Here is a 24,797-nt window from a genome sequence, read left to right as displayed (position 1 = left end):
GGGGTTAGCTAGCAGGGCTGTGTGGAGAAGTTCCAGGCCAGTGAAAGATCCTGCTCAAAAAGTAGAAGTCGCCTAAGGATTGACACCCAAGGCTGTTCTTCAACCTACACAACACAGACATACACAGACACACACAGAGAAACATATACACATACGTACATGGACAGGCACAGACTTATATTTTTAATATTTTTTATTATTTTAATTTTAAATATCTTGTTTTACATGTCAATCCCAGTTCCCTCTCCCTCCCCTCCTCCCGTACCCCCTCACCATCCCCACCATCCCCCCCATCCTCCCACCCTATTGCCAATTCCTTCTGCATAGGGGATATCTAGAGTCTGTCATTTCACTCAGGGTAGGGTCCAGGCACTCCCCTAAGAGTCCAGGCAGAGAGAGCAACCCTCTTTGTGTTATGGACACACAATGTCTGCTAGTATTCGAGGGATAAACACTGATCCACTGCGCAGGAACCCATAGGTAGCCCAGGCCTCCTCACTGACTCTCACATTCAGGGGGTCTGGATCGGTCCCATGCTGGCCTCCCAGCTGTCGGTCTGGGGTCCAAGAGCTCTGGCACAGACTTCTTTTAAAGTTTATCTCACTGCTAGATCTATTGTCTCAGCCCCATGCAGCTGCCTTTATGTGACTGAAGTGGAAAAATCAAAGGGTTTGGGTTTTGTTGTTGTTGTTGTTGTTGATTTTTTATTTTTTATTTGCCAACTCCAAACACAACATTAAAGGGGTTAGATTGGTGGAGTGTGGGCTGAGGTGCTCTACCCTCAAAGCAAGCCTTGGTCTACACCATGCCACAGATATGCAGAGCAGGCTTGAAAGCTTGATTAATAGGAGAATTTGGCAAGCTTGTGCCGAGCCTGGTCCAGCCTTGAAAGCCGCCTCTTCAGGAACTTCCTCTTCTCTGTGGTATCTTTCCGCTCAGCCAGGAGCCAGTTACAGTTAACCTTGTCCTGTAAGAGCTGAAGCATGGCTTTCTCCATCTCTTCCCCAAATCTTTGCAGGATAAAGTACTGGATGATCAGAGGGACCTGTCTCCCGATGCTCCGTCTGCACTCCTAGAAGGAGGGGCAGGCCACAGAGAGGTTGAAAATGAAAAGAAAGAGCTGTGTGTGCCGGAGGGACCCAGGTTTTCAAGGGGGGAAACCCTAACAAGTACACGGTACCCGAACCCTTTACCATACAAGCAGAGCATGACCCAGACAGGTATCAGTTTGTTGGGACTCTGCCCTACCAGCTTCCCTGGCCATCAAATGAATGTGATGGCGGAAGTCCTACTGTGCATATGTTCCCTTACTGGTTAATGAATAAAACAATGTGTGGCTAATGGCCAACAGGGCAGCAAGATAGGCAGGTCTAGGAGATGAGAATTCTGGGAAGTGTAGGCAGAAAGGAGTCTCGATGTGATCCTGGGAAGAGAGGACATGATGCGTCGGGCGTTCTCCAGTAAGATAAAGACCACGTGGAAATACTTAGATTAATAGAAATGGGTTAATAATTAAGGCAGAGCTAGCCAATAAGGAGCCCTAGTCACTGGCCAACAATTTTATAATTATTATAGCGTCTGTGTGTTCATTTGAAACTGATGTGGCTGTGGGACCCGGCTGGCGGGAAGAACTCCGCAACATGGATGGGCCTTCAATTGAAAGCAGTAAAATGAGCCTGAAGATGGTCCATAGACAGCCCAACTACATTTCCAAATGGCATATCTCTGCTGACAGAATAGCTCAATTGTCTTCATCAAGTCTCAGACTTTTCAGCTGTAGGGAGCAGGGTTGTACAAAGCCCCAGGCCGAGCTCTGAGTTAGCTGCCTGAGAGAAGTCGGTTTCTACCTGAGAGGATTTTTTCCCTAGCTCTACAGTCTGCCCAGTTCTCCTGTCTTGAGAGCGGGAGGTGTCCTACATACACATTACTGGTGGTTCGGCAAGGCAAGTACTTCTCTGGAACCCAGTTCTCCTTTCCTGGGATGCAGGGATACCATGAGCACAGCTCTCTGGGGATGGTTAAACCAGTTCACCATCCCAAAGGATACCAGAGTTGAAGGAAGCCAGACAGATCACAAGTATCTGGTTGACAGCTCAGGGATGTATTGCAAGATTGCATGCAGCACCGGAATATTTTAGGACCAAAGACAGCTAGAATGTGGCTGGTCTCCAAATGGAAGTGGAGAAGAGTGATACCAGGGATGCAGGGGGCCACTCAGGAGGCATGAGGACTCAGACACCCAGACGTGGACACCTTGGGTGAGAGCAGGGCCACAACTGGAAAGAAGGGCTGATACCTGCAGGCCAGAACCCCTCACTTCCTCTCCAACATGTAGGGACCTCGACATTATGCTCTGGGAAATAAGTCAAGCAGGAAGAACAGATGCTATTACACTAGAAGGAGGTCCCTGGAGGAGAACACACTCCCAGATAAAAAGTAGAAAGGTGGTAACTCGGGGTGGGAGAGAACTTGATGCAGGATTTCATAGAGAGAATGTTGTTTGCGGCAGATGAAAAGTCCTGGGAGGGCCTGGTGGCTATGGAAAGGTATCTAATGTCTACATTATTGCACCAAACAGTATTTTGAAGTGGAAAGGCTTATGCCATGCACGTTTTTTACCAGAATTAAAGCAAAGAAGATAAGAAAGCTTGCCAGGAGACCGAGCTGCTTGGTGCACTAGACACAGGTGCTACCCCCAAGGGAACATGCTGCCCCTGATTGAAAAGCCATAAGTGGAGCAGCACAGTACCTAGGAAACCCAGTGTACAGGTCAGAGGGCCTTTCAGAGGGAGGGCCAGAACATCCTCCAAGGACACATGCCAATGCCCGAGCCTGCTTGATGCCGAAGGCTAAGAATCCAGGTGTGTCAGAGGTGTAGCGACATTATAAAGCACTCTGAAGTCTGAAGTGGGAAGACACCTCCCCCTTCCAGGAATTTGGGGCCACCCTGGACCTTGTGAGTTCCAAAGCAGCCTAGGTTGCAAAATGAGATCCCACATTAAAAAAAAAAGTTAGTAAAGATCTGAAGTGACTTAAGAAGATCCTAGGAACTTTGCCAGAAACTCAGAAAGACAAAGCCTGTTTAAAATACAACAAATACAAGGCTGGGAAAAGAGTCTTCCCACTACTGAGCTGGGTCTTTCTGGGGCTAGTGCTGTGGAAGTAGTCTATGGAGACTACCAGTTGACCCTGAGAGGTAACCCCCTTTGTGGCTGAGGACTCTGGAGGTCAGTTAATGTTCCCTGTGTGGAAGGAATCCCTGCTGCATACCCCTACACGAAAAACTTCACTGAGCAGAGGGCTTGGCCTGGAAGCCCAGCTCTGGGTCATTCCCATACTTACCTCGTAGTAGGCATTCAAGTGCTGGGTCATCTCAGTGATAGACAGGTCCTTTTGAGAAGATGCAGAGTTAAATTGCAAGGTAACCTTATTCTTCTCTCTCTCGGCATCCTCCTCTCTGACCTTCTTCAAGGCTCCTTTGTAAACTTGGTCCTGGCAGTAGACAATCTGCTCCATCTGGAAGTGAAGTCGGATCAGTTTTTCAGCTTCTTTTTCTTGGCTTAACCTGATGTCTTCCATTTTGGACTGCAAGGAGAGGAAAAAACAGTCAGCAGCCTGTTGTGGGACATTCGCACACTGTGTGAAGACATGTTGCTGTAACTGCTATAATAAAGAGCCGTATGGTCAATAGCTAGGCAGGAAGATTGGCAGGACTTCTGGGGACAGAGGGGACTCTGCGAAGAAGTAGGTTGGAGTTGCCAGCCAGACTCGGAAGAAGCAGGACAGGCAGTACGGAGATGAGGTAATGTAGAACATAGATTAATAGAAAAGGGTTCATTTAAGTTGTAAGAGCTGGTTGGGGAAAAGCCTAAGCTAATGGCTAAGCTTTCATAATGACCAAGTCTCCGGGTCCTTATTTGGGGGCGGGTGACCCAAAGATAGTCCAACAAGAACTTGATGGCTTGCTTCATGATGCTGAGTAAGAACACAGGACGTCTGGTATAGACACAAGCATCCCAACAAGAACAAACACGGGTACCACTGGGGATAGCCCTTGCTCAGCTCATCCATTCCACCTTACCAGCTGAGGGTGGGAACCAGGGGGAGCCTGAGCCAGATGTGGGTCACTCCCAGCTGTGATGGTCAGCTTGACTGGATTTAGGATCTCTCTGGAGACTAGTCTCTGAGGTGTTTCCAGAGAGGTTTGACTGAGTGAGGCGGGATGACCCACCCTATTGAGGGCAGCGCTACCCATGGCGTGGGACTCTGGACTGAATGAAAGGGAGGAAGAGCTGAGGGTACCACTCATCCTACCCTGAAAGGTGGACTGTATCCCCGCTAATTGTAAGCCAAAGCAAACCCTTTGTCACAAGTAAACATCTGTCAGGGGAATGCAGAGTATGGCAGACAGGATCCTCCCATTTTTATTACATTTCCTGTCCCTGTGGGGTATCCAGAATAGGTTTACTCCCTCTGCATGGAGCCACGCCCCTGCCTAACAGGCTCTTTGGGCTGTGGGTTTCAATGTCCCACCTCTGAGTTCATCCCCCCTCCCCTCTTTCCCTTCTCATGTCTGCTTTAACCAGAAGAACTGCAGCATTGTCATGAAGACACAAACATAAACTTTAGTCTTCATTTCTCTGAACAGACAAAAGAAAGTTGGAATGATCTCAAACCAAGAAATCATGCCTATTTATTATTCTTTTAAAAATAACACGTAGTTGGATTTACCTTGGCAGCACTGTGGAGGTTAAAAAATTCACCGAAATTGTTAAACGAAACCGTGGTGAAGGCGACTCGGACCATGTCTGATGAAAGAGGAAAAAAATTCAATATTGACAAGATCATCTATACTCTGTATAGAAAAGGGAGATTAACGTGACTAAAACAAAGTTTCATCCCTGTTCCCTCTCTGCCTTCTCCTCTACCCATTGTAAAGAAGGTGCACTCTGTAGCCGAGGAACTCTGCAAGTATCTGAAACCTCAAAATCTCTTGGCATGGATTATGTCCTGTATCCTAACTAGCTTCAAACGATATTTCTAGCAAATTATACATTCCTTGTCCAAAACCTGCTACCTCTATATCATTCCTGTCTGTGATCCCAAGTACCCAGTTATCTGCATGAGATAAACCCAAGAGCCATTTACAGAAGTTGGAAAGTTAACTTTAGTATCTCTAGTCTGGAGAATGTACTTCTGCTGGTGAATGTTGTCATATAAGTCACTAAAGCCTAGATGTCACTCAGGACAGGTTGTAGACATGGCATAACCTCTGGTGCTGATCTTTAGGCATTGTTCAACATTTTCTTTTTCATGAAACAGGGTCTCTAACTGGCCTGGAGCTTACAAGCAGGACAAGTTGGCTGGCTAGTGAGCCTCAGGTCCTCCTCCCAATATCCCCACCTCTGGCTCCACAGTGCTGGGATTATAAGTGCTTGTGACTACACTCAGCTTTTTATGTGGGCTCTAGGGATTGAACTCAGGCCCTCATGCTTTCAAGGCAAACGCTATACTGAATGGGCCACCCCTCCAGGCCCTGCGATCTGAGATCTTATGTAATCTTCCCCATTTTTGCCTTAAAAAAAAAGAAACTTCCATTTGTCTTAGCTTCCTCATATGCATCCAACATTGACTGTAGTGTCAGGTTCTACACCCCAACACCACAGCGACAAAGCCTCTGCAACCTTTATAATTTCCACCGAGTACACGATGTCAGTGAAGCCTGTTCCCAAGTTCTGCTATCACCACACCTGAACAGAGGGTTGCAAGAACCCAGATTTAGAGCGGGCCAGCCAAGAGAACGGGAGGCCTCTGAGTACTACTGTATTGAGGGACAGTGTTTGGGGACCTGTGGGGCTGTACCGATTCTAGGTAGTCAAAAAAGCGCAGGAGACAGTTGAAGTTCAGCTGGGGTTTCAGCTGGACAGCAGAAGTGAGTTGGCATTGAGTCCAGGAGACAGGGCTACTATCTACACAGGGAGCAGAGAGGAAACTGAGGCAGGAGCACTGCAGTGGCTTAGGACCAGCTTCACCTTTCATGAAGGACTCTGGCTGTGCTCCTGAAGAGGTTGAGCAAGGGCCTAGGAGATTAGGTGACACTGACCTCTGACAGCACAGAAAACCTGCCAGCTGCCTAGAGCCAGCCCTGGATGAGAGTTCTGAGGTGTAGAGCTGCCTTGGCTGCTGATGCCTCCTGCTCCAGAAATGAAATGGCAAGAGTGACAGCAGAATTCCTCAGTGACCCTGGGTACCGCCCACCAGTGACCCTACAGTACTGCCTAGTGAACCTCAGTAACCTTGCACAGAGTTCCTTAGTGACCCTTGTACCACTCCCCAGTGACTCAGTACAGCACTCACAGGTGACCTTGCGCAATACTCCCCAGTGACTCGGTATATAGCACTCACTGGTAACTTCGTGTAGCATGACCACAGCAGGCTCTTCTAGGGCTTTTATTTGCTTTCTGATGATGTTCTCAAATGTCTTGTAGTTCACAAACCCCGGCAGCTCCCGGCCACGATACTGGTTTTCAAATACTTGGATCTGGCTGTATAGCTGAACAGAACCTAGGGTTGAAAGAATTGTGTTTACAGAACCCATCTTGCATGGCTTTTAAAATAATACATAAATTAAATAAATAAATAAATAAATAAAGATGAGTACCAAAAAATTGAAAGGGGATAAATGATGACAATATTCCTTTAAAACTACAATAAGAAAACTGTCGGAGGTCACATCTCTCAAAGCCACATGCAGAGCCAGAAACCGCAGCAGAATACAGCAAGAGGAAATCAGAGGAAGATATAATCTCAAAACAGTCTTGTATGAGAGGGTTTGGGAGTCCATTTAGATTTGACCAGAGAAGAAGGGTCAAAGCACACCGTGACAGGAGGCAGCCGGGAAAGGAGACAGGGCCCAAGTGTACATGAAACAAAATACTCAGTTCCTCTCCCTGCTTCCAAAACGACTTCTGTGAGAGACACCCATCCAATCAGGAGCTGAACCTTCCCAAGGCTCTCCTTTGTAGAACTGATGGTGTGTGCTAGCTATCCTGTCCCAGGAGGGAAAGCAGTCCCACAGGAAATGTCTACGCTGTCATTTCATATGCAGTAGAACTCATTTACAGTGAGCATGCCAGCGACTTCTAGCACGTCACGGGCATGTGCTGCGACCCAAACTGCCTGTTTCTGACACCTTTCTGTCACCCTGAAGAACTGCGGCTCTCATTGAAATCCGTCTTCACACTCTTCCCTCTCTCCAGTCCTGTAGTTGTGCCTGTGCTTTCTGTCTCCCCAGGTCTACCCAGACCACACACACAACCATGTCCGTCTGCTTTCTGTTCAAGGAGCATAGATTCTTCTAAGAGCCATGATTAGCTAGGGTGATTAACCCACATTTTTCTCTGGATGTCCTTAAGAAACAGGAACAGGTAGGTAGGTAGCTTGGGGGTTGTGACTCAAAGTAAATGTGGCTCCTGTGTTCACACTCCAGTCATTCTTACCCCCTGCATAATCATAAAACTTCAAAGTCTTCCCCCAAATCACAGGTCCTTGGTGGTTCCTGGAGTCCCTGCTGTGGGAGGAACATGTCCTCCCCCCAGGTCATAAACTTCATCCCTACTGTGCTGGCACTGAAAAGCAGGACTTCAAAATGTGACTAGGATATGTTAGCCTCAGTCTCACAGATTGGATGTGTGTCCTCAGAACAGAAGCCAAAGGAAGATGGCTCTCATCCTCCACACATGAGGACCAAGCAGGGATGGAGCCCTCACCAGACACCTCATCTTCTGGTGCCTTGACCTTGAACTGGAGGCAAGACCTTCTTTAGACTGCAGCAATCGAATTCAAGTTACCAGAGTATCGAGTACACCAACCCAAATGGATACTCACTTTTTTTGAGGTGTTCATCAATATAATTATTCCAATCAAGAAACTTATTTCTCATGTTGGTAAAGAGCCGGCTGCCTCCCGCTGGTACGGTTTCCTGGGCTTGTACCAAAGCAGTGATATCCTTATTGAAGGCATTAATTTTCTATGAAGAAGACAATTCACATACGAGGATCAGGTGGGTGGAGAACATGCATATCCTGATGGTTGTTGAGCCACATGAAATAATGGGGGTAAATGTCTTTGGCATCAGGAAATCCTGTCCCTTCTCCCAGTGCTCTCTAGTCCCAACCAGCTCCACCCTGCTGTCATCCATTAGTGTTGGTCCCCCGACAGTACTAGTGGTGCCCAGAATGTGTTTCTTTCCATCTTAGGAAACTGAAGACAGAAAAGATCCCTCTAAGACAGTGATGTAGGAATCCTCCATGGGAAGTCACAAGTGATACCCACATCGATCAGAAAGAAAGTTCTCTCGTTACTGTCTTCTGGTACATCTGTGCCATACTTCTGCAGCTCCTCGCTTGCCCTCTGGTGACTCTCCTTTATTTGGTTTTCCAGTAGTGGCAGCGATTTCTGAAGTAGAAAGAAATGAGTGGGGCATAGGCATACAGACTGGGCACGCAAAGGAGGCCCTAAGCTTAGCCCAGAGACGTGGCTGTGGCACAAGCTACTTATCCCCTCACTCTGTGTGGACTTCCCATGGTTCCTCGGCCAGTGAGTCTCCAGCAGACAGGATTTCCACCCATGTCTGTGACATTGTGACAGTCTTTCAAGGCTTCCCTGGTACACAGTCATTCCTTGGAGGCATCCTTGTCATCTCCGTCTACCCTACACCAGCCCTGGGCATGCAACTCTGTAAAACTGCCCGCTACACATGGTTCCTGCTTAAAAGAGCCACCCAGAGACAGTTCCTTACACATCAAAACATGACTCTATGCAGAGATACTCCACAGAGCATCTTCTAGTAGCTTCTGAGACAAGATCAGCTGGAATAACATGAGACCTTTCAACTTTGTGTGTTATTTTGAACAGATCTCTACAGCTTGCTGTCCCCAGGGCATCTCAAGGCTCAGAGCTCAGCAAGGACAGACCTGCCTCTGTCTGCATCAAGGAGGCCCAAAGAACCTTAAGATCATGGTGCCTTGCAGATGCCCTGATCTCCACTTGCATCCTGGGGACTGCATTAAGATCTTGAACACAGGAAGAGCCCAGCAGAAGATCACTGCTGAGTATCTCTCCACAGCAGTCCTCAAGCACGTCTGGACACTAAAGCCACATGTGCTGCAGATTCTCGATTCCCCAGGTGGTTTGAGATGAGACGCCACCAGGTCAGAGAATCAGGGGCTCACAGCTATACCACCCAAAACCTATGGGTGACAGCAGGAGACACCAGCACAAATTCTTCTGATATTGGAGTCACTGACTCCCAAGCGCAACATGTCAATGCAAAGAGATCTTGACCAGCTTGTGTGCCCAAGACTGTCCCCCGGCCCAGCTCAGGTTGATGGAGATCCAACCATCCTGGCTTACACAGATGTGTGAGATGAGCTCCGCGGTCAATCTTTCTGCCAGATGGGGCACTGTGGCCTTCCTATCCTCCAGAAGAACTCTGAGGGAACAGGAGAGAGAATGCCATTAGACTTTGTCAGAACACAAGTCTGCTGCCTGCTGTGGGGAGGCCACACCCAGTTTGGGTACTATCAATGAATGGGTGCCTTGACATTGGTACTCATGGAGTACTCAGAGATGGTTAGTACAATGATACAGGGGAACCAGCTAGGATAGTTCCACAATGGGCTACAATGATCCCCCTTAGCATATTAATGATCAGAGTAAAATCTGTTCTCCACATGTACGCAAGTACAGATATGTTATCATAGCACAATATTCCCTTCTATGAGTGATACACATCAGCACATATGCACACACCTTCTATGTGTGACACACACAAGTATATACACATATCCTTCTGTGTGTGATATGTGAATACATACACACACATGCACAATTTCGTGTATAATACACATTTTAGCATACACACACCCATTCATAATAGTCTACACATATGAATACACACAATAATGCATAACGCACATGAATATACACGAAGCATGTAGATCCAGATCTTCATACATTGGGTAGAGGTGCCTCCCTCCAACTCTTACCACCTGAGTTCAATCCCTGGATTCACCATGGTGGAAGAAAAGAGCCGATTCCCACAAGTTGTCCTCTGTTCTCCACATGTACACTGTGGTGCCTGTGCATGCCACAAACTACCTCCCTTCACACACACTCCTCATGTCGGCAGGGAAAAGCATGGTGGAGGCACCTGAAGTGTGGGTGCTCCTTGAAGAAGACTTTCTCCATCTTGAGGGCCTCAGCCAGGTTTAGCTGCTTCTGGACATCCTGCTGGCCCCTGCACTTGACTACCATGTAGCCCTTCTTCAGGTGATACACCAAGTTCCGCACCACATCAACGACCTTGTCCTCAGTACCTCTGTCCACCAGATCAGGCTTGGTCAAGATTCCTACGGGACAGGCATTGAGATCAGAGGACACACTGCCCCAAGGCACCAGGAAACACAGCTCTCACAAGCCACAGTAGTCAAGGACCCCTTCCCATATGTGCTGGATAGTGTTAGATCAACTTGACACAAGCTAATGCCATCTGAGAAGAGGGAACCTCAGTTAAGAAAATGCCTCCAACCACACGGTGGTTCATGTGTTTGATCCCAGCACTTGGGAGGCAGAGGCAGGCGGATCTCTAGGAGGTTAAGGCGAGCCTGGTCTGCAACTTGAGTTCTAGGACAGCCAGGACTGGAGAAACCCTGTCTCAAACAACAACAACAATAACAACAAACAAACAAAAAAGAAAAGAAAGAAAATGCCTCCATAGATTGGGCTGTAGGCAATCCTGTAGGGCATTTTCTTAATTAGTGACTGATGGAGAAGGGTCCAGCCCATTGTGGGTGGTGCCATCCCTGGGCTGGTGGTTGTGGATTCTATAAGCAAACAGACTGAGCAAGCAGCACTCCTCCGTGGCCTCTGCATCAGTTGCCTTCAGGTTCCTACTCTGTTTGAGTTCCTGCCTTGACTTCCCTCAGTGATGGACTGTGTCTTGGTCAGGGTTTTTACTGCTGTGAATAGACACCATGACCACAGAAACTCTTACCAAGAAAATATTTCATTGATGTGGTTGGCCTACAGTCTCAGAGGTTCAGTCCATTATCATCGTGATGGGGAGCATGGCAGCATGCAGGCAGACACGATGCTGGAGCTGAGATTGCTACTCAACTGACCGTCACACTGAGGGAAGCTTAAGCAAAAAGACCTCGAAGCCCGCCTTGACAGTGACACACTTCCTCCAACAAGGCCACATCTCCTAATAGTGCCACTCCTTTTTGGGTCCACTCTCTTTCAAACCATTACAGACTTTTCCCTGGAAGTGTAAGCTGAGATAAATCCTCTCCTCCCCAACTTACTTTTAGTCATCGTGTTTCATCGTGGCAATAGTATACCTAAGAAACCATCCTTTGTGAGGTAGACAGGGTAGTTAGAGAACCCATGCAGAAAGCTCAGAGACACGTGCAGATGTCCTTATGAAGACAATGAAGACCCTCAATCAGCTGCAGGTTCCTTCCTGGCACCTTCCCACGGCCACCACCCAGAGAGACAACAGCTGCCCATCCTTACTCTCTGTGTGGACCTTACCATGGCCCCTAAACCAGTGAGTCTCAGCAAATATGATTTCCTCCCCATGCTTGCCCACCTCTGACACCTCATCTACCAGGGAGGTGAGATGAAGGAGTCACTTGATCCCAACTCACCGGGACCCTGGGTGTGCACTGAGCTTGGTCCATTTGGATCCAGGGGATTTGTCCCCACTGGCACCCACACACCACTCTTGTCTCCCACTCTCCTCACCTATGGTCCTGTCCCCTTCAGGGTCCACCTCCTTAGCCATGCTCAGTGCCTCCGTGGTGGCAATGTCCACATTACTGGGGACCACCACCAGGTTGATGGTCTCCTGTCTCTGGATGTATTTCTTGATGAGTCTCTTGATCTGTAAGAAATGAGATGGCAACTCCTAGTTATGGAGGCAGGATTGAGAGTGTGATGGTTGTGACCATCCACTTGCTTCAGGCTCTGGCTTCCGTGGACTGCACCCCTCTGTAGTGAATCCTGGCCATCCAGTCTGACTCCCACCTCCACAAGGTCCCTCTTAGACACAGCCATGGACACCCTCCAGTGTCCCTTGCATCCCAATGTGGGTCAGAGTGGAATCTAGAGTCTCACCTGGTGTCCAATGTCTGCAGGCTGGTTGCCGACAGCCACCCTGGTGATCCCAGGAAGGTCAATCAGGGTCAGGTCTGGAACACTTGGGGAGCTGACATCCAGGCTAATGAGCTCATCACTGATCCCCAGCCCTTTCCCAGCAATGAAGTTCTGAGCTGGGAGGAGGAAAAAAAAGAAAAGTCCAATGAAGTTTAGGGGGCAAATATTACTACAGAGATTTCTGGGAAAATATTTTGTGATTTGGTTATGGAATGCTACCTCTCGAATGCTTCTGTACTGAAAGAATGTTTTTTTGGTCATGAAATTATGTTGGAAGATTCCAAAAATTTGGAAGATGGACAGGACACTGGTGTTTTATATATTACTTCTGCCCCTTCCTGTAGTTCTTTCTGCTTCCTATCAGCTAGAAGGTGAGGAAGTTGCTCAGGACAGAGAGGGACATTCTTCCTCGGACCCTTCTGGCACTGTTGGGGGAGCACCATGTTGTGAAAGCCCCTCAAGCATGAATGGACATCCAGGAAGGCAATGAGCTCACCCTGGACAGGAAGATCCCTGGATGCAGGTGTCTGTTAACAGACTTGCCCTTAGTAACAGAAGCTAGAATGGTAAGGTTACCCTTGCATCAAGCTGTTATGCAAATTCACCCTACTCTGCTCAGAGTCATAGTGTGTTTCAGATGTTTTCTTCTGATGCGTAACAGAGTTTATTTGTTCCAATGGCCGCACACACTAAACGAGGCCGTGAAATTAAATAGCAATGTTCTAGATCCCATGGGCCCAAGTGCAGGGAGGCTACCAATGTAGAAAGGCCCAGAAATTGGAGAATGTGAACAGTCATGGGGATTCTCTGTCTGCTGCCCAACCAGGATGAGGAGCCAATGTGGGCGTGTACATACCTTTATTGATTTCTCCTTCCACTTGTGTGGGGTCTGAGATCTCAACCTCAGTGTCCTTATAGGTGACTTTGCCTCTCCACTCCTCTCCCTGTCCCAGTTGCTTCAGCTTCAGCACCAGAGGGCACCTGGTAACGATACCTAAGATACAACAGCCACATCAATCTTGTGCCCTGCCATCAAAAGCCTTAGACAAATGGTTCTCACTGTGTCACACACACCCATCTGAAAACCTAACCCTTCCTGGTCTCGCCCTCATGAGACCAGATGCCTTAAGTTCACACTGACCCCAGGCCTATGCACTGGGGACCAGATAACTTTTGTGCATTTGTGTTTGAAAGCTACCATCTGCTTGAGGCTCCTCCTTCCTTGTGATGCGGTGAATGGGGAATGTCCCTTGGTATGTTGACAATATATGTTTTTCTTATTGGTTGATAAGTGAAGTGCTGATTGGCCAGTAGCCAGGCAGGAAGCATAGGCAGGGGGCTACCAGATTAAGAGAACTGCAGGAAGAGGGACGGCAGGGAACAGTTGCCAGAGGGAGACGCCATGTAGCTGCCCAGGAAGAAAGAGTCCTGGTCATCAATGGTAAGCCAATACTACGTGGAGATACATAGATTAATAGAAGTGGGTTAATAATTAAGAGAGAGCTGGTCAGTAAGAAGCTTGAGCCTTTAGTCAAACAACTTATAATTAATATAAGCCTCTGTGTGTTTATTTGGGACTAAAGGGCTGGGCGACTGGGCAGGACAGAAACTTCTGTCCACAATGTGGTGCCCTCCCCCCTTGTGTTTATTAGGTTGTGGGCTTTTTGTTGTTGTTGTTCATTTGTTTTTGTCAACTTGACAAGCTAGAGTCATCTGGGAAGAGGGAACCTCAATGAGAAAATGCCTCCCTCAGACTGGGCTGTTGGTAAGCTGTGAGGTCTGTTCTTGGCTAATGATTGATATGGAGAACCCACTTCACCGTCAGTGATGACACCCGTAGGCAGCTGATCCTGAGTGCCATGAGAAAGCAGGCTAAGCAAACCGTGAGGAGCAAGCCAGGAAGCAGCACCCCTCCACGGCTTCTGCTTTAGTTACTGCTTACAGGTTCCTGCCATGTTTGAGTTCTTCCCTTGGCTTCCCTCAGTAATGGGCTGTGATCTGGACAAGTAAAGCAAACTCTCCCCATATGGCTTTTGGTCATGGTCTTTATCAAGCAATGGGAAGCAAATTAGGACCCCCGCAGCTCCAGAGGCATCAGACAACAGTGGGGAAGCATTCATTCACATGCAAACATCTTCTACTACCCCCTTACACACCCACTCACTATGTGTCCCTCAGGCGGCTTTATAGTCCCCTATTACAAACTTCTGCCAATTCCTATCTCCCTGTCACATCCATCTCACCTACATTGCTAGAGCAGTTCAGCTCTGGCCTCACTGGGCCATCACTGACCCCCTAGGGTCTTAAAACTCAAACAGCAACCCCAGCCTGACACCAACCTTTATGTGCCTAGGGTATGAGCCATTCATGGGAGGGACTCAGAAAATAAATTGTGCATATATAGTTCTTGGCATTTAATCAGATCCACTACAAACTAAGATTCCACAAATGTGCAGTGGGGCTGAAAGCTTCCCCCACACCCAGCACATGTGCTCAGCCCCAACACCTACAGTGATCGTTAGATACAAAGCTCTAAAGGAGGTAACTTAGGCTGATGGAGGCCTTGAGAAGCTGCGTGGGTGGAGCCCTAACCACTGAGACTGGTGACCCTGTGATTGTGAAAGGAGGAAGAAAATGCAAGGCTGTACAGAGGAAAGATTGCCCACAAGCCAAGGAGGAAGACCATCTTGACCTTCATTGTGCTGTGCCCAAACTGGGAGGAGATCTGTTTCTATCTTTTGAGCCCCAGGTCCCACAGTCTAGCAAAGCATTAAGCACTGAGCTCTCACCACTGCCTCTGGGGAGGGCCACTCCGGACAGTGCTTCCAACACAGAGCTCTTCCCTGAGCTCTGGTCCCCGATGACTGCGATGGCGGGCAGGGCCAGGTCCTGCTCCACACCCAGGGCCCGCAGGGAGTCGATGAGGTCGATGCAGGGCCGCACCTTCTCCTCATACTGTCTGCAGAGGTTGTTCACAGAGACCTAGATGAAGCAAAGCAAGAGTACAGGCATACTCCATGGAAATGCTCCAGCGAGGATACTGAGTTCATACAGTGTCAGAACCCTCATGGCAATGGGTAAATAAACACAAAATATTTGAAGAAACAATAAATATGGATTTCTCAATCTTAATGACAACCATAAAGATCTAAGAAAATCAACACAACTCAGACATGGGACACTCAAAATAAACTCCCAGGCCCATTAGATCAAACTGTTCCAAATTAATCATAACAAAAGGTATTTATTTTTTAAAACCAGAAAGGGACTGAAGAAATGGCTCAGAGGTTAAGAGCACTTTCTGTGTTTGCAGAGGACCCAGGTTCATCTCCAGGCACCCACAGCAGGTGGCTCAGAACTACCTGTAACTCTAGTTTTAGGGAATCCAATGCCTTCTCCTGGCATCTTCAGGCACCACACACATGTGGTATCCAGACAAACATGCAGGTGTACACATCCAGATGTCGCCAGCAGAGTCACCAGCCAGATGGCACAAAAGTAAAAAATTTTTAAGTAGTTAGAGGAGCTAGATAGTTGGTTCAGCATTTAGAGTACTTGTTGCTCTGGCAGAGGATGTGGCTTTGGTTCCCACTACCCACAGGGTGGCTCACACCCATCTGTACCTCAAATTACAAAAGATAAAGCCTCCCTCCTGTGACTTCACAGGCGCGAGGCATTCACATGGTGCCCATTTACACATGCAAACAAAATGCACACAAAAGAAAATACATATTTTTAAAATTTTTTAGATTGAGAGTAACAAAGGCCAGCTTAACAGCTATTTTTTTTGTTTGTTTGATGTTTGTTAGCTTTATCAGGAGGAACACAAGTGTGGAGACAATGGGGGTGACTTTTTTTATTTTTTTAGTGCTGGGAATTGAACCCAGGTGTTCATTCATACTAATCGCATGATGTACCACTGAGCTACATGTCCACTCTACAGTGTTTTAGGATTACTTAAAAAATACCATCATAGTACATATCCACTAAAAGTATCTCATGAAAATGGAAGGATTTAATATAATTATATGCTGTACCAGTGAGCTATATATGTCCATTCCACAGTGTTTTAGGATTACTGACAAAACACCACCACTATATATCCAGTAAAAATATCTTTTGAAAAGGAAGAAGGATTTACATGCAAATGACTTTGGGCTATGCTTGGGACTAGTATGTCTCCAAGCCAAAACTTGGCTGTTGTTCTATAAGCATCCTATAAAAAGCTGTGGTGGTGTAGAACAATCGTTTTTGTACACTGTAAACATGTGTTGCTTTCATTGGTTTAATAAAGGGCTAAATGGCTAATAGTTAGGAGGTAGAGGTTAGGTGGGACTTGTGGACAAAAAGAGCACACAGGGAAGGACAGCAAATGCAGAGGAAGCAGGAAACAGGAGATGAATACACCGTGCAGAAAAGAGATGGTAAAACATAGATAAGAAATCTGGGGGGTGATGAAGAGATGGCTCAGAGGTTAAGAGAATTGGCTGCTCTTCCAGAGATCCTGAGTTCAATTCCCAGCAAGCACATGGTGGCTCACAACCATCTGTAATGAGATACGGTGCCCTCTTCTGGTGTGCAGGGATATATGCAGGCAGAACACTGTATACATAATAAATAAATAAATCTTTAAAAAAAAGAAATATGGGTTAGCTGCAAGAGCTAGTTAATAAAAAGCCTAAGCTATCAAGTGGGCATTTATAATTGATAATAAGTCTCTGTGTAGTTATTTGGGAATTAGTAGGCAGAGCAGAGAAAAATCAGGCTACACCATGGAGGTTTAAATTTATGTTAAGGCTTATTAGCTAGTTTGGATTTTTTGTTAAAGAGACAGGTTGAGAGTTTATGTTAGTGGTAGATGTTGAAGGGAGCACTAAGTACTTTGTACACATTCTCTCTCCTCACCCACTGATAGGACAGTTAGGGCAGGCACTGCTGTTGTTACTAAGCCCTACAATACGGACGAAAGAACTGTGAGTTGCAGAGTGAAGCAACATTGCCAACACGTGATGGCCAGTTTGGGATTCAAACAAGGCCACCTATTGCCTACTTTTAATTTCTCTCCTGTGTTGCTTTCATGGAATCACACATATGATGACTAACTACACACAGGTTTTTTCAAATAGCGAAATCGAAACAAACTCATCCCCAGCACTCCAGCACTGCAGAAACTGTGAAAAGCGTCCTGTGGGCAAAGGAAAAGTGACAGATGAGGAATCATGAATCCTACAGTGGATCAGAGGACACAAGTGGTGACTGCTATCATTTGCCTGAGCACGAACAACAGCAGTACATTGTGGGTTTTCTGGTTAGTGGAAAATAAAGACCAGGACAGATAGGATGGAGGGTGATGACGGCACATGGGATCATAATCTTATTAATTATACCTCCTACGCTTTAAGTGGTATTGTGTCACCCAGGGGTTCTATATGACTATCATTTTTTCTAAAGGACATTAAAAACACCAAAAGAACAAACAGTCAACCGAGAGCACGGACTGCATTCACAAAATACAATGTTTAATCAAAATGGTGAAAAATATCCGGAAAAGGGGAAACAACGACTTAACACAGAAAGCAGACAACACTGTGTTCTCATTCAACAACAGAGCGTAACATTAAATACAAATGGCTTAAGTTCTGCTTCAACAGGCAATTGCTCTGGAAGAACCATTAAGAGAGAGGGTGACAGCGCCTGGTTACAAGATGTTGAAAAAAAAAAACAGCAGAAAGAGGGCATGGTGCTTTACAGGACAGAACAGGGCATTAATGGAGCAGAATACACCAACCTGAAAGTCACCACATAGAACTGGGGTAGACAAGATATGAAAGCAATGTGGGAAAAGCAAGGACTTTTTACCAAGCTGAATTCAAACACTTCACTGTATCATACTTAAGAAAAAAGAACCCATCCATAACTCATAAATGTGAATTCACGATCAATCACAGGTATTAACGGAAAAGTCATGAAACCATCATGGGATTATTGAAGTTTCAATTCTCAGGTCACATCCCATCACTAATTCGGGCCAAGAACTCAAGATAGGAGCCTGGAGGCAGAAGCAGAGGCCATGGAGGAGTGTTGCTTACTGGCTTGTTCCCCATGGCTTGCTCACCTGCTTTCTTATGAAACCCAGGACCATCGGCCTAAAGTTGCACTGCCCACAGAGTTGGGCCCTCCCACATCAATCATCTATCAAGAAAATTTGCCACAAATTCACCCACGGAGCACTCTGATGGTGCATTTTCTCAATTGAGGCTCACTTTTCTCAGATTACTCTAGCTTGTATCAAGTTGACTTGAACCTAGTCAACACAGCCTTAGTTTCATAGATATGGTCCCAAAGGCAAAATTAATAAAGCACTTATCGATAAATAGAAGTTTATGAGAACTAAACACCTAGCTTAAAAAATGCAAGTACAAGCCATAGTCAAGGAATAAGTATTTACAAAGCATGTATCTAAGCAAAAATTTGTATCTGAATATATAAAGAACTCTAAAAACTCAACAATTATGAAAATGTACCACATGGCTTCTCCAGGGAGGTAATGTCACAATAAGACCCCTCAGGCTTATAGCTGGAAACTGAATCCTCTAGAGAAGGAACAGTATATCACATCCAGGACTCAGGACTCTGCCTGTCCCCAATAACCTCCTGGTTTTCCAGACCAAGATTGCAACTGACAACATTCAGTGAAGGAAATAGGTAAGCCATTGTTCTCACCTTGACCAAAGCAAAGTAAGCAGCTAACCAAGATCACCATCTTGCCCCCCAAAAGACAAGAAATCCACTCTGTCACAGACACGGCTGCCTTCACTCCTTTCTAGTATTCCACACGCACTCATAACTGCAGAGCCACCGTTTTCTCAGGTGGACACAGCTCATGTCCTATGGAGAGTGAGAGCAACTCACCATTGACTGGCTGTCCTCAGGATGTTTATGTGGTTTCGGGGGATAGGCTGCAGCAGTCAGCTCTTTCTGATTGACTTTCCAAGAACTCATCCTGGTATTTTTCACTGGTGTTTTCGTGTTCGACATTAAGAGTTTGAGTCAGAAGAGTCTGGAAGCGCTGCCACTGGTTGGACCCTTTACTAAGAAACACAAGAGACACCAATATTTAGAACTGCCTGGCCTTCTCTGTCCACCACAGGGGTCTGTGCTTCCAACAGCACCTCATCATTTCCTGTGTGAGTTAGGAGGGGGATCCCGAAAGAGGAGTAATTCTAAAGGCACTCGTCCAAATACAACTCTTATCTCCCCTGACTTTGGAAAGACCTCGTACTTCCAGAAGATCTCAGGCTCCAGAAGGAACACCCTCAGTTGGTCTTAATGCACCATTGGATGCAATCACTGGTCCCTAGAGCATGTGCCATGACAAAGAGTACACATCTACAGTAGGATTTGGAGACCCATTTTCTCCTCTTTTTCTTTCTCTAGTATGTATCCTTCGGGGTTCTGTCTGCAAACTACAAGCGTTTGCAATTCTCTTGAGTTAAGTTGATGAATCTCAGAGGCAGAGAACCTTCAGGGGTCACACCCACTTCTGCTCACTCAGCGCCCCGGGTATCCAGCCATACTTTCAGTCCAAGATGAGCACATCTGCCCATCTAGATCTCTGTTCCAATCAAAGGGAGGAAGCCCCCAGCTCCACAGCCACCTCATTTATGATAGGTGCACAGGGCATCTGCACTTCCACAACTTCTCTTAACTCTTCTCCACCGAAAGAGCCCATTGCACAGAAACCATCAAGGCAGCCCCGCCACATTTCATGTAGGTTCCTGCCTCAATTAAGGTAATGGGCAAGCATGCACAAGTAACCAGTTATGCTGTTCTCTACCCAAGCAGGCCTGTGCCCATTTGTGCTGTCCTTGGGGTGATTGGTTACACGTCCAATCGATAGGAGGCATTGGGGATTTGCCAATGGCCCTCATGTGCCATATACCATTTAGTATGGACAAAGATCCCAATGGCAGGGCTCCCCTGGGTTTCTGTCCTGTTGGGAAAGCATCCTCAGCCCAGTTGGAAACAGGAGCAGCATGGGAATAGGATCCAGCCCCTTTCACTGTCAGAACCCCTAACCATCCCTACCCTGCCTGTCCAGGAAAACTGAGGTGATAAGAATGGGAGCCTTCCCAGGCCTGTTTGGGTGTTAAAGTGGCCACAGAGAGAACCAAGAGCCCTTTCTTCTCCCAGGTTCCTGCCCCCCATGTCCCCCTGCTGTTGAGCCTTTGAAATGGGAGGTCTGTGGGACACCCTGCACTCTGAGCAGGGCTTCAGACCACCCAGGACATCTCCTGTCTGGGGACTGGGAAGACCCTGGGCAAGTACATTTCTCTACATGGGTTCCCTGTCAGCGCTTCCAGCAGGGTCTCCAAAACAGTCTCCTGCCTTCACTTCAAAGCCTGCCCCTAGGTCACCTGGCTTCCTCCCACCCTTAACAGGAGACTTCCACCTGCTTTCCCATGGGCTCCTGGCCCATGCTGTAGGGGATCTGAAACCTCTCATCTAGGCTGTGAGCCCCAGACCCTGGAGACCCCCAGGGCCCCACCCTCTCCTGCTGCCTCCTAGCAGAGATATTGGGATTTGTGGGGCTGTTTCAGACTGCGGCCTGGAATCAGCAGCTGGGTGGGACCCACTGTGTCTAGCCCAGTAGCCCTGGCTGTGCTATCACTGACCCTCTTATTTCAATAGCACTGAAAAATGCCCCCACAGTGTCCTCCAGGAGCTACAAGGAACCCAGAAGCATCCCCCAGCCCTGAGCTAGGGTGTGTCCTCTAGTCCTGTTTGCTACTCACCAGTCTCCTGCTTAGTGATGGAGTGTTTGGATTTCTGGTCTTGGTGGCTTTAAACAGTGTTGGCTCCGCCCCTTCAGGGGGAGAATTGAAACTTAAGGGAGATTGCCTCATCTTGTAGCCCAGACTACCACTACACCACACACACACACACACACACACACACACACACACACACACACACCACACACACACAAATTGTTACTGTCCCCACTCTTGTAATAGCACCAAGAAAAGCCCTGCTCACTCACCAGGTCTACAAATGTCCAGAGGAGGCATGCTCTAGTCCTGCACACAGAATCCTGTACTGTGCTCATCACTCCTGGATCCCCCAGAGTGTGCAGCTGCCAGAGCTCCGACCTCTTTCAACAGTACTGGCTCCTGCCCTTCCCAGAGAAAAGGGAAACAGTGAAATGACCTCCCCCACTACAACCACAGCCTCCACAAACCGAGCTGAGAAACGAAACTGTGACTGGGTCCTAAGGCAGCCCATGGCTGGAAACTCACCCTTAGGGGCTTTGACTGGGTCCTAAGTTAGGGAAATTGCCCACGGCTGCCTGCTTTCTCTCAGGACCAGCCCAGCCCTATTCTGCACTTCGTGCTCTAACATCCTGACCTCCTCTCCGCTGAACACAGCCTAGACAAGCCTTCCCTTTTCACTGGGCCACTTCCATCTGAACCCGGATTTCCATAAGCTGTGTCGGTGGCAGCAGGTTCCCCCTGGTTCTCACCCCAACCTCAGACCCTGTCACCTCCCTCCTTCCATTGGTTTGTTCCCTTCATACCTCCCTGTGCTGCGAGCCTCTGATTTGCCCTGGTTGAAGATGAACAGAAATGGTGGCCTCCTGTGGGATTCTTATGGTTGTGCATACTGGCACCTCCCAGGAGATAACATTGCCTCAGTGGAGTCACTGGTCCCCCCTCCTCCAGCTCGCTCAGGTCAGCTCAGTCTCTGACAACCAGCCCCCACAGACTGCTGTGATGATGGATTATCAGTCTGTACCCCAGCTGTAGTCTAGGGGGTCCCATGGCCTGGATGGAACCAAACCCCTATTGTGTAAGGGAAGGAGGACTGAAGTCCCTTTGCTATGCAAAGCAATCCTGTGCAGGGGAAGCCAGAGAAAAACCATCCCAGGAATCTCTGAGGAGCCCTACCAACCTCCCCTGTGACAGCAGGTCCTAAGGGTTTAACATACTGCTCCTACAGGGCTGGTGAAGTTGACAGGTACTGGCCTTCATAGAGAAGTGGGACAAGCCCATATACCCTACCCTTCAGAGCAGACCCCTGCTCTGCCAAGAACTTCCCCCAGCTCAGGGAAGTAAGTACCTCTCCTCAGAGCCCAGGGAAGTGCTTGCTGCAGCCCTTTCCCTGAGTTGCCTGCTCAGGGAACTGGCAGGACAGACACCAGGCTCCTCTTGCGTCCTTTAAGGAGCAGAGCCTTCTCACAGGGTCTTGACCTCTGCCTCCAGGCTGAGGGCAGGGTTCGTGGCCAGCACCCTGTCCAAGCTCGTGGCTCTTGCTGGTGGAATCAAGCATGGTTTCTGTGGCTTGCAATGTTTCTGTAGTTCAAGAAGGCAAGGTGAATTAGGGAAGGCAGATTCGGTGACCCCAGAAGTCTCCCAGTGCGGTGCTATTGTTTTACATGTCCCTCACCCCTCCCACTTCCTCTTTCCCCTCCTCCCTCTTGCACTTCCCAGTCACTGCAGGCTCTGGTTTTCAGTTTCGTTTCTCTTTGACTACTAGTGATTCAATTCAGTCTGTCCTGAGAAACAGAAAGAGCATCGTGCAGGGCTCAGAGGACTCAAAAAAAGGAGTGGGGGAGATGTCTGAGATCAACGGGCTTAGGAAGACGAAAATGCCTAGAGTAAGGGACAGATGAGTGAGACTGGGAGTTGGGATGGCAGGAAAAGGAACCCTGTACTTAGATAGGGTACAGAAATGAGCTGGACTAGGATCAGTGGGTGGCCTTGGGGTTGACAGAATAAGGACCTGTCTAGGCTGCCAGTCCCCCTGCATTCTGACTGACACCCTTGCAGAAAGCCTGCAAGCAGTTGTGCTAATGCCTGGCCTGAAATAACTACAGAGTAAAGCCAGCCCCCTCCTCAAAAGCTTAGTCCTTAGCCTGTGCTGAGATGTCATGGTATTAGGAATAAGACCGCAAGGAAAGCCCAACCTAATCCCACTAATACAGGTACAAAGAAATTCCAAACCCGTGTCTCTCCAGTTATGCTTGGACATACATATGCTTATCTGAGCCCAAGAGATTGGTGATCTAACTGGAAGATGTATCAGGCCCAAGACTGAGGGCAGCAGAGCTGTGCTCTCACTGAGATCCAGAGGCTAGAATCAGGCCAGGGCTCCCCCATCTACTGCAGTCACTGGTACCCATAAGCATTCCCTGCTTGTAGAAGCATCACCAGAGTTCTGCCTGTCTTTACATGGTGTTCAATATACAGGTTTATGCCCAAACTGTCTCTGCTTATGAGGTCAGCAGCCATGAAGGAAGGACTGACCCTACTCCAGCAGATCCAAGTCCTAACTAGTTTTGTCTGTGGTAGTCCTGCTTGCGGGAATACCATATTCTGAGTCACTGGACATCATGGGAATTTGTGGGAAATCAAATGTGCCTATAGTCAAGCCTACGTCAGGATCCCATCTGTGATCTGCAAGGCCCATTGCAGAGAGTGGACTTCCTGAGGAGCCTGTGTTCTGAGGCCCTTGTACTTTTTCTGGGCCAGAGGGACTGCTTGATGCCCAGTGGTCACTGGGTCATTGTAGTTCCTAAATACTCATCAGTCTCTGTGCTAATGGAGGTTCATCTCTGTGCCATGACCAGGGGGATTACTGCCTCCTTATAGAGGAGCTGGTGTATCTTCTGTGGCGCTGACGTGATATGTCTGGGGTGGGGAGAGAGTAAAAAGGGTGGGGGCAACACATGTCCAGGCAGGAGCAAAGCAGAAAGTTTCTGAATTTCTGCTCTCTCCAGCTTCTGCTTTGGATAGGAAGGGTCCAGGCAGCTGGATGCAGGTGTCTTCATGCATGCCAGGGAGAAATCAATGCACCTGTATGCCAAGAGTCTGCGATGGATTGATACATCAAGGATGCAAGTTTTCAGGGTACTCAATTATATTTATTGTTTGTGTGTGTGTGTGTGTGTGTGTGTGTGTGTGCCCGCACGTGCATTGCACACACATGCATATGTATTGCATACTGTGGTGAGGCCAAAGGTCAAAGTCAGGTAGCCTCTTCTAACACTCTTAACCCAATTTATTCGTTTATAGCTATGCCTTCATGTATATTCATCTATGTGTACATTGTGGAGGTCAGAAGTTGAAGTAGGGTGTCTTTCTCTATAACTCTCTACCTGATTTTTATTTATTTATCTATTTTGAGAAAGTGTCTCACACTGGCCTGAAGCTCCCTGGTTCAGTTAGACTAGATGCCCAACAAGCCGTCAGTCTCTACCTGCCCACCAGCACTGGGGTTACAGGTGCATGCCACCATAACTGACCTTTGCATGGTCCTGAGGATCTGAACACATTTCCCCAACTCAGTCATCTGCCAAGCTCTGTATAAGGACAAGGTTTCTTACCAAGCCTAAAGCTCGCTTCTAGACTTGCTGGCTTGTGAACCCCTGGGACATTCTTGTCCTTCCTCCTGTGTGGGGTTTGCCCATTTTATCACATGACAGTTTGGGTTCCAATTCAGTTCTCACATTTGTGCAGCAAGCATTTTTGTCCACTAGATATTTTCCCAGGTCTGAATGCCTGGTTTTGAAATCATTC

At 47.7% G+C, this 24,797-nt stretch overlaps 2 protein-coding genes across 5 annotated transcripts in view; one reads left to right on the top strand and one right to left on the bottom strand.

The window, feature by feature from the left end:
• The window catches only part of Bace2 (beta-secretase 2), a 127,582-nt gene that overhangs the window by 94,073 nt on the left and 8,712 nt on the right, over nucleotides 1-24,797 (top strand). The gene's annotated exons all lie outside the window — the stretch shown is intronic.
• On the bottom strand, nucleotides 677-21,410 carry LOC101844121 (interferon-induced GTP-binding protein Mx1). Of its 2 annotated transcripts, none has more exons than XM_040750386.1 (14): nucleotides 21,263-21,410; nucleotides 19,132-19,310; nucleotides 15,009-15,201; nucleotides 13,076-13,213; nucleotides 12,181-12,335; nucleotides 11,809-11,947; nucleotides 10,214-10,412; nucleotides 9,415-9,493; nucleotides 8,335-8,457; nucleotides 7,888-8,029; nucleotides 6,406-6,564; nucleotides 4,732-4,808; nucleotides 3,343-3,585; nucleotides 677-1,072 (listed from the first exon to the last, which is right to left on the bottom strand). In XM_040750386.1, the coding sequence occupies exons 2-14, from the start codon at nucleotides 19,255-19,257 to the stop codon at nucleotides 842-844; spliced, it is 2,004 nt and encodes a 667-aa protein (XP_040606320.1). In that variant the 5' UTR covers nucleotides 19,258-19,310; nucleotides 21,263-21,410; the 3' UTR covers nucleotides 677-841. The 2 variants fall into 2 exon arrangements, with proteins under 2 accessions (XP_040606320.1, XP_040606321.1); XM_040750387.1 differs by lacking the exon at nucleotides 21,263-21,410 and adding an exon at nucleotides 21,015-21,085.

The sequence above is a fragment of the Mesocricetus auratus genome, unplaced genomic scaffold (assembly GCF_017639785.1).
Source record: "Mesocricetus auratus isolate SY011 unplaced genomic scaffold, BCM_Maur_2.0 Super-Scaffold_100008, whole genome shotgun sequence".
Taxonomy (NCBI): domain Eukaryota; kingdom Metazoa; phylum Chordata; class Mammalia; order Rodentia; family Cricetidae; genus Mesocricetus; species Mesocricetus auratus.
The sequence above is the reverse complement of the archived record's forward strand: the minus strand, read 5'-3'. Positions and strand labels throughout refer to the sequence as shown.

Bases quoted from the DNA above. Each gene is read 5' to 3' on its own strand.
- LOC101844121 (XM_040750386.1), bottom strand. From the start codon at position 19,257: ATGTCGAACACGAAAACACCAGTGAAAAATACCAGGATGAGTTCTTGG. The intron at 10,413-11,808 runs GTGAGGAGAGTG...CCTGTCCCGTAG, and splicing joins TGAAGGGGACAGGACCATAG to GAATCTTGACCAAGCCTGAT. The intron at 4,809-6,405 runs GTGAGTGCTATA...CTCTTTCATCAG, and splicing joins CATGCTACACGAAGTTACCA to ACATGGTCCGAGTCGCCTTC.